General features: G+C 36.3%; 2 protein-coding genes across 4 annotated transcripts; one reads left to right on the top strand and one right to left on the bottom strand.

Moving 5' to 3' along the window:
• Nucleotides 1-1543: 1543 nt before the first annotated feature.
• On the top strand, nucleotides 1544-4599 carry LOC113302711 (zinc finger CCCH domain-containing protein 63-like). Of its 2 annotated transcripts, XM_026551658.1 has the most exons (7): nucleotides 1544-2041; nucleotides 2123-2161; nucleotides 2266-2328; nucleotides 2737-2856; nucleotides 3000-3290; nucleotides 3728-3997; nucleotides 4155-4599. In XM_026551658.1, exons 1-7 carry the CDS (start codon nucleotides 1664-1666, stop codon nucleotides 4371-4373), a joined length of 1380 nt encoding a protein of 459 aa, XP_026407443.1. In that variant the 5' UTR covers nucleotides 1544-1663; the 3' UTR covers nucleotides 4374-4599. The 2 variants fall into 2 exon arrangements, with proteins under 2 accessions (XP_026407443.1, XP_026407444.1); XM_026551659.1 differs by lacking the exon at nucleotides 2123-2161.
• Nucleotides 4600-4767: 168 nt separating this feature from the next.
• On the bottom strand, nucleotides 4768-6369 carry LOC113302713 (protein NOI4-like). Of its 2 annotated transcripts, none has more exons than XM_026551660.1 (3): nucleotides 6187-6369; nucleotides 5267-5464; nucleotides 4768-5156 (listed from the first exon to the last, which is right to left on the bottom strand). In XM_026551660.1, exons 1-3 carry the CDS (start codon nucleotides 6193-6195, stop codon nucleotides 5133-5135), a joined length of 231 nt encoding a protein of 76 aa, XP_026407445.1. In that variant the 5' UTR covers nucleotides 6196-6369; the 3' UTR covers nucleotides 4768-5132. The 2 variants fall into 2 exon arrangements, with proteins under 2 accessions (XP_026407445.1, XP_026407446.1); XM_026551661.1 differs by having other exon boundaries at nucleotides 5267-5461.
• Nucleotides 6370-7816: the final 1447 nt, after the last annotated feature.

Genomic DNA, 7816 nt, shown 5'->3' with positions numbered 1-7816 from the left:
AGCCTAACTTGTCCAAACTTTGTTTTGTATTCTGGAAATGTAATCAATTATATTTTAATACTAAAAACCGTGATTTATTCGATCGGGTACTATAAATAGTTGGGATCCCATTTGGGTGACCCAGCGGTCATGATCATATTGTCTTATATGATTTAGTATCCTCCTCAAAATATTTGTGTTTTGTCCTTACCAGTTGTGCTAAAAACAACCAACTACATCTATCACAATAAAATGTTTCCCTTTTTTTAAAGACACAAAACTATTATTGCCACTACTATTCACTAACATCCACCACCGTACGTAAAAACCAGCCACACCCACTATTTTTTCCACCACCAATAATGTTACCACCTCCATCACTCACAAATACCTGCCACTGTTTCCACCACCCACTACTTCTTTCACTACCACCATTAAAATTATTAATATAATTTTTAACCGGAATCACCGTAGTACAGCGGTAAAATCATTGGGTGATGATACCAGTTACTTGAGTTTGAAACTCGCCAGCACCAAATTCTTTACCGATTAATATATATATATAGTTCTTAATAAACTTATTTATTAATAAAAATATGCATTTATTAGATTCATTAAATGAACATTTATCATGAAAAATTAATTAATCATTCATCATGAGCAATTAATAGGATACCAATTAATAAAGTATTTATAATGGTTAGTTGAAAAAACCACGGTCGTAGATTTATCTCTCTTAGACAAATCTCGGCCACTCTTTATCTAGCCTAAATTAGCCAAGCTTTGTTTTGTATTCTAGACAATGACAGGGTGGTGAATCCAACCTCTGTCAATATTGTGTGCCAGTCTTACTGTCTTTCTTTAAGGCCTAAGAGCAAATCCTATGGGTAGTGTCACACTTTCAAATGAAAGAGTGCACTACCAATTTGAGCAGATTTGAGGCTCATATGGGTAGTTTTTACCCCACTTTTCCCCCAAACACGTTCATGCACTCGTTCAATTGAACGAGTGGTTGGTAGTGAAACACTAGACGGGGGACGGTCCCCCGTCAAAAAGATTTGGAACTTTTTGAACTAGACGGAGGACAATCCCCCGTTTTAGAACATTTTTTAGTTTTTTCTTTTTTTTTTGACGGGGGACTTTTCCCCGTTTTAGGAGTTTTTTTAGTTTTTTTTTTCTGACGGGGGAAAGGCCCCCGTATTAGGAGTTTTTTTAGTTTTTTTTTTTTTTTTGACGAGGAAGGTCCCCCATTTTAGGAGTTCTTTTAGCTTTTTTTTCTTTAACGGGAGAAAGTCTCCTGTTTAGTGTTCTCTTTTATTTTGCCCATAATAGCTTCACTCGTTCATATGAACGTGTCCTCTTTCGTATGAAAGAAATAGTCTTCGTTTAAGGACTACCCATAGAATATGCTCTGAGTTTTTCTATACAAAAAGAACACACATCAGAATCAGTCATGTATGCACAATTTGGAGTCATGAAATTGTGACTTCTGTGCAAGTACTGGAATCCAAGGCATAGTTATAGTTGGCATGTTTACGTGTACGTTTAAACTCCCCCATCCCATCCCTTCTTTTATTGTCTTTTTCACATTCACTCTCTCTCTCTCTACAGTGTCGAGTTCACCTTCCTATCTAAAAATCCAAAAAAAAAATAGAGAATTAGGGTTTTGAAATGCACATAGAAAATGGGAGAAGAAGAAGATTATGAGAAAATTAATTCATCATCATCAAAATCTCAAGAACAAGAAGAAATCAAAATAGAATCATCATCACCATCTCATTCATCTGTTGCACATCATCATGAAATTCATCATGATCCTGCTATCATCCATGCCCTAGAAGGAGATTTTCATAACCTAAGGTTACAGCAACATCAACAACATGAAGAAATCAATGGTGTTAATTATCATAAAGATGCGATTTATAGTAATAAAAATGGAAGCTTTTTGTTGTATCCATTGAGACCTGATGAACCTGATTGTTCATTTTATCTTCGTACCGGAGCTTGTCGATATGGTTTAAATTGTAGATTCAATCATCCTCATAATCGAAACAAAGAACATGTAAGAATTATATTACTGATCATTTCATGAAAATTTGTTGATTTCGTTTTTGATAATATGAGAAATTTTTGGTTTTGTCAGGTTCGATTTCAACAAACCCACTTCCCAGAATCACTAAAGGTGGGAGCTTTTCAGCAAACACCATAATTAGTGAAGGGTTTGAATGGGAAATTGTTGTTCTCACTGTTGTTATGTTTCATTTGCTGTTTGTTTTGAATGTAAAGGTTGTTAAGGAGAAGGATAATAAGGAAGAATATCCTGAAAGACCAGGAGAACCAGAATGCAAGGTAATCATTTTAAACGGTTACTTGCATTACACCTAGTTTGAGGCACATTTATTAATTTACAGCTGTGTGAAGTTTTGATAGAGTGAGGGTCTTTCTTTCACAGATTAACGAGAATTCATACTCTGAGCCTTTTTTTAGCCTCCAAGTAACAGTTTGATTTCCCTGGTGTAATATCATGGACGCATTCCTCTTTGACTAATTGGCCTAAGTGCTGACTGTTATTTCTAAAGGAACATCCTTTGGCTTAATACATGAAGTTGTGTTATGTGTGATATTAGATGTCTGTATTCTATGTCTTTTTTTGTGTGTGTCAGTATAAGGGAGTTAGTATTTCTTTTGTGATAAATACTTATGATGCATTTTGCTTGATTTGTGATTCAATGACTTATTACTTTGTTATATTCACAGTATTACTTAAAGACGGGAGCTTGTAAGTATGGAAAAGATTGTAGATACGATCATCCCCGAGAAAAAACTGCAGTTGGACCAGCTCAGCACTTTAACTTTCTGGGACTGCCAATTCGACCGGTAGTACTTAAACCCATGTGAAATTTTAATTTGATGTCCTAGAAGTAACTGTTGTGTGAGGAACTGAGGTAGATGCCGTGGCATTCAGATTTTTGTTCTTTTAGTTAATCTGATCTTGTGCTGATTAACTTCTTTTCATCCAGGGGGAGAAAGAATGCCCCTTCTACATGCGTGTGGGCTCTTGTAAATTCGCAACAAATTGCAGGTTTCATCATCCTGACCCTGGGGAAGCGGTAGGATTGGATCCGAGCTCAGGATATCATAGTGGCATGTCTGTTCCTTTACAATCAGGCGGCACTTCTCAATCATCTGCATCTTGGTCTTCACCTAGAACCTCAAATGATCCTGTTCCTTATGCATCACGATCATATTCTGGACTGACGGCTTCACCATCTCAAGGGACACAACAAAATCTAGAGTGGGATGGATATCAGGTGGGTGTGTTAATACTTATTTATGACCATCATATCTTTCCCCACCTAATGGGGTGAAGCATTAATTTGGGGATGTGCTTCCTGTCACAGCATTGTTATAATATGCCTTTCCTTCTATTTCATCTTAACCATCCCATTGCATTAGCCAGTGATTACTCAGTTGATTCATTCTGGGTAATAGCGCCCACAATTTTATTATTTCAATAAGTTGGTTCAGAAATCAAATTTACGTTATTTGTTGCTTCATTTGGGTCTTCGGGTAAATATTCCACGTACTTTGTTGTTGTTTTTGTTTTAAACCTTTTTAGGGCAAACGAACTATGTTCATGTTGAAAATCTTTACTTCGTATGACAGTTTGAGACCACATTACTGCATAAGCAAAAGGCCAAAACCAAACAATGGTGTTCCTCATGCCTTTGTAAATGACTTTTTGTAGGGTCCAGTATATCCACCAAAGGGAAATACCAATTCAGCATCAGCTCCATTCAAGAGCAATTTCATCAGGAAAACAGATGGGTCCAAGCATTATCGTCATCAGCAGCAGATGGCCACTGATGAGTTCCCTGAGAGACCTGGAGAACGTGAATGCCAATACTTCATGAGAAATGGGGATTGTAAATATAGATCTGCTTGTAGGTTCGATCATCCGAAGAATCGGCTGCAAAACTCACCTGCTCTCAGTCCCATGGGCCTACCTCTAAGACCTGTAAGTATTTACTATGTTGGTTTGCATGTGCATGCTAATATCCTGTTCTGTTTTACGAGACATCTTAAGTCTGTAGTTTGCGATCTTGGTCAACAAAAAATCTCCCTTCTTACGTTGATTCTGTGTTTTATCTGCAATCTCGTTTTTGGCTATCCAGGGTGAAGAAATTTGCTCACACTATAGTCACTATGGCATTTGCAAGTTTGGACCTGCTTGTAAGTTTGATCATCCATTAAATTATGATGGCTCTTCAGCTGCTGCTCCAACTATGTCCACTTCGGATCAGCTTACACACTTTGTTGACGCTGCAAGTTCGGGGTCGTCTCGAATGACAGGATATGAAAATGGAGACGAAGCTGTAATCCAGTCGCTGTAAGACTTTTGTTATATTCCTGAAGGATTCTGGGTTTGGATTGTCTTTTTCTTTCTTGTGTTTTTTTTAGGGTTGTAGTGTGGAAACGGATAAGTTATTTAGTGTTTAATCTAAGAACCCAATGGGCAAATGTTGTAAATTTGTCTCTTCAGCTTAAAATCTGATTTGTAACTTTGTAAGTTAGCCCAACTTGTTTCTCTAATCATATTAAGAGACTGTTATTCTCAAACATTGCATTTTAGAATGAATCCTGGAAAAAAGTCATAGTCTAGCAGATGGGAACTGGGTTGGACTGATCCCCCCTATAGAAACTGTTTGAACTCGTAGCAGTTTCTCCACAATCACAGATGCTGTTACTTTTTTCTTTTTGACAACAAGAAATGAAAATGAAAATAACTCGGAAGAATCATGGATGCATGCATAGATATTAGATATACATGCAAGTAGAGAAGAAAGGAATTCGTGAAGTTTTTAAACTCCTTTATGTCTATTATACTTATCATTCCTAGAGTAAGAACACATATAACTTAGACAAAACACAGAGTGATATGAGCAGAGGTAAATACAAAGTATACGAAAAGAAGAAGAAAGAAGTAGACAACCACAACGAGGACTCTTCCCAACTTCATCCATTCATCTATCTATCATTAGTCTCTTCTGTTTCATGGTTTTCTCAGAGAGGAGGGAGCCTTCCTTTTGGAAATGATTCAAGTATTCAAAGCTCTGTTTGTGCAAAATTCATTGCCAGATTACAAAGTGGGTTCAACCACAACAAAACCACTTCCACTGCATCAAAAAGTCACAAAAGAATAGTACATGTAAGTTTGAGTACTGAAAGATTACTATGCTATGGAGAAAGTGGAAATGAAATTCAAGGTTGGCGTAGCTTGTCATACCGGTGAAGGATATTGATGGTCTTGAGGATTTTGCTGTTGTTTTGAATTATCATTATTTTTTTTGGGTGAAACTTTATCCCCTGCATTGGTCTTCTTATCATCCCTAGCTTTTGCGAAAATAACTGTAAATCCTTCTGCTGAGGCTGGATTATTTACATCCCATTCTCCGAATTTCGGCAAAGGCCTACCCTTGTCCTGCTACAAAGAATATCATTCTAACAACAATAAGCAAGGATATGCAGATTTAAATATGGATTGACAATTAGACACTGCAAAACGAATCGAATCAATGTCAATTATGTACTCTATACACAGACACAAAAAGGTTCATTTTTCCAGCCCTGGTTCAATGACATTAAATAGATGAGATCATATACCCATAACGACTGAAAGGTTTTGTGTTCGACTCCTTATAAACAATTGATCTTGAGATGCATAGGTTATCTCCAATCCATATCAAAACCTTGGGGTTGAATCTTGCCAAGAGCCACATACAAGCTTAGACTAAAATAGTGGTCTTATGGATGTGCAATTCTGCATGGTAAGTTGTTATCCTAATGGCTAAGTTAACTAAAACAATCGTATATTCATATTCACAGGTTTTAAATTCTCAAACAAACAAAAGAACCACAATATCAATGATCTAACAAAAGCACATCTAAAAATCGAGAAATTCTTCTCTCTTTCCCCCCTCTCATTTTTCCATAATTCCTACATGTTAAATTTGGATTTTCATGTTCTACATTTCCTATTCAATTCTTATTCGAGATATCGGAATTTTTTCTTCAAGTTCCTAACATTCAATATTTAATCGAAGGGTTTTATTTATCTACCTTATAAATTGGCAAATTTTGATCACAGCAAATGAGAATATAGCAAAACTGATACCAAATACGAAAGGAACAAGATGGAAATCATACCGACGCCATGTATAGAGAGGATGAGGAGGATCGCGGTGGCTTCAAATTCCAGATATCAAAATCCGGAAAGACAAACGAAAATTGTGAAATGAAAAGAAACTGAAAATACAGAGAGAAACAGAGGAAGAGAAAGAGAGAGACCGAGTCTTAAGGCCAAAATCAGAATATCTTTCTTTCTAGTACGTGAGAATGCAAGTACGAAACGGCATTGTTTTTATATTGTCCGAGGCCTACAACAGAAACAGTGCATACGCGTATCAGGCACGTTGTCTACACGAATAATCCCCACTAATACGTATAGTATATTCCCCACTAATACGTATAGTATATTCATTAGTATTGTTATCCTTTCTTACCTAAACTAAGATGCATGTACCATTGTATCAACAAAAAAAAAAACCAGTATGACACCAAAAACAACATAAGCCGTATTCCAAACGCTTATTCAGGGTTTCTAAATTGGCCGCCGGTAGATTTGCACCCCTTGGATTATGGGGAAGATTTGTCAGCCACAGAGCAATTTTAGACCACAATAGACGACTCTGGGCTTGGGTTATGACACATACTTTAGGTCACGAGATAAATTTTAGGCTTAAAGAGTAACTCTAGACACAACACCAAATTTCCGTTATGCGGTATATTTTGAAACCTATTTTGAGGCAGACCGAGTTTTTTTGAGGCATACTCAACTTTCAGCCGAACCTATGTTTTTGTTTAGGTTCGACTGATAACTTCAAGGTTTGGCTGATAATTTTCAGCCGAAAGTATGCCTCAAAACATATCCGTATGCCTCAAAACAGGTTTCTATATTTTGGGTCATGAAAATGAGACAAGTTTTGAGTCATTAAGCAGACTTGGGATCAGATGGCATATTTTAGCATAGGTTCATTTGTCACCCGACAGATTTCAAGGTTAAATTTGGACCACCAGACATATTTTAGATTACGATGCGAGTTGCTTTTTTTTTTTCGTCTATTTTTTTTATTCTTTTGATAAATCTTATAAAATTTCATTCATGCTAAATGGACTTCAACAACATCAAGATTAAAGATTGAAATACAATTAAAAGGTACTAACAAAGAGTAATTCGTGAAGAAAAGTAACAAACTACCAACAAGAGTACCAAGCAATCTGAAGATTGAACGAAGGGTTTCGGGATTATAAACTAACCATTTTGATAAGGTTTTTTATTCTTGAGAAAGAGATCTTCTCATAAAAATATGAGAGTAATATGCCCCAAGTTTTGAATCTTGATCACACTTGAACTTCCGCCCAAAATCTTCATTGAGATCACAAAGAAACGCCATGAGAGCGCAAAGAGGATCTTCATAAAGGAGAAGACATAAACAAAATGGACAAAACACCCAGAAGAATACCATAAAAATATCTTATAGACAATGGAGATTGAAACAAATACCTAAGCAAATCTAACCTAGACTACTAGCTATCTGAGAAAATAAGAAAAAGGAAAGAAGCCTGCTCAAATCTAGCCCAAAATGGACTAGATCTGAGCAGTAAGTTTTAATAGCGGTGAAGGTTTTGAGAAGGAGCTAGAGAGCAGAGAGAAACTTTTAGAGATAACAAAGAGTAAAAACAACACTTGTTGTTGTTTTAGTTCTTTTTTTTTCTC

This window comes from Papaver somniferum, chromosome 8 (genome assembly GCF_003573695.1).
Source record: "Papaver somniferum cultivar HN1 chromosome 8, ASM357369v1, whole genome shotgun sequence".
NCBI lineage: Eukaryota > Viridiplantae > Streptophyta > Magnoliopsida > Ranunculales > Papaveraceae > Papaver > Papaver somniferum.
The sequence above is the reverse complement of the archived record's forward strand: the minus strand, read 5'-3'. Positions and strand labels throughout refer to the sequence as shown.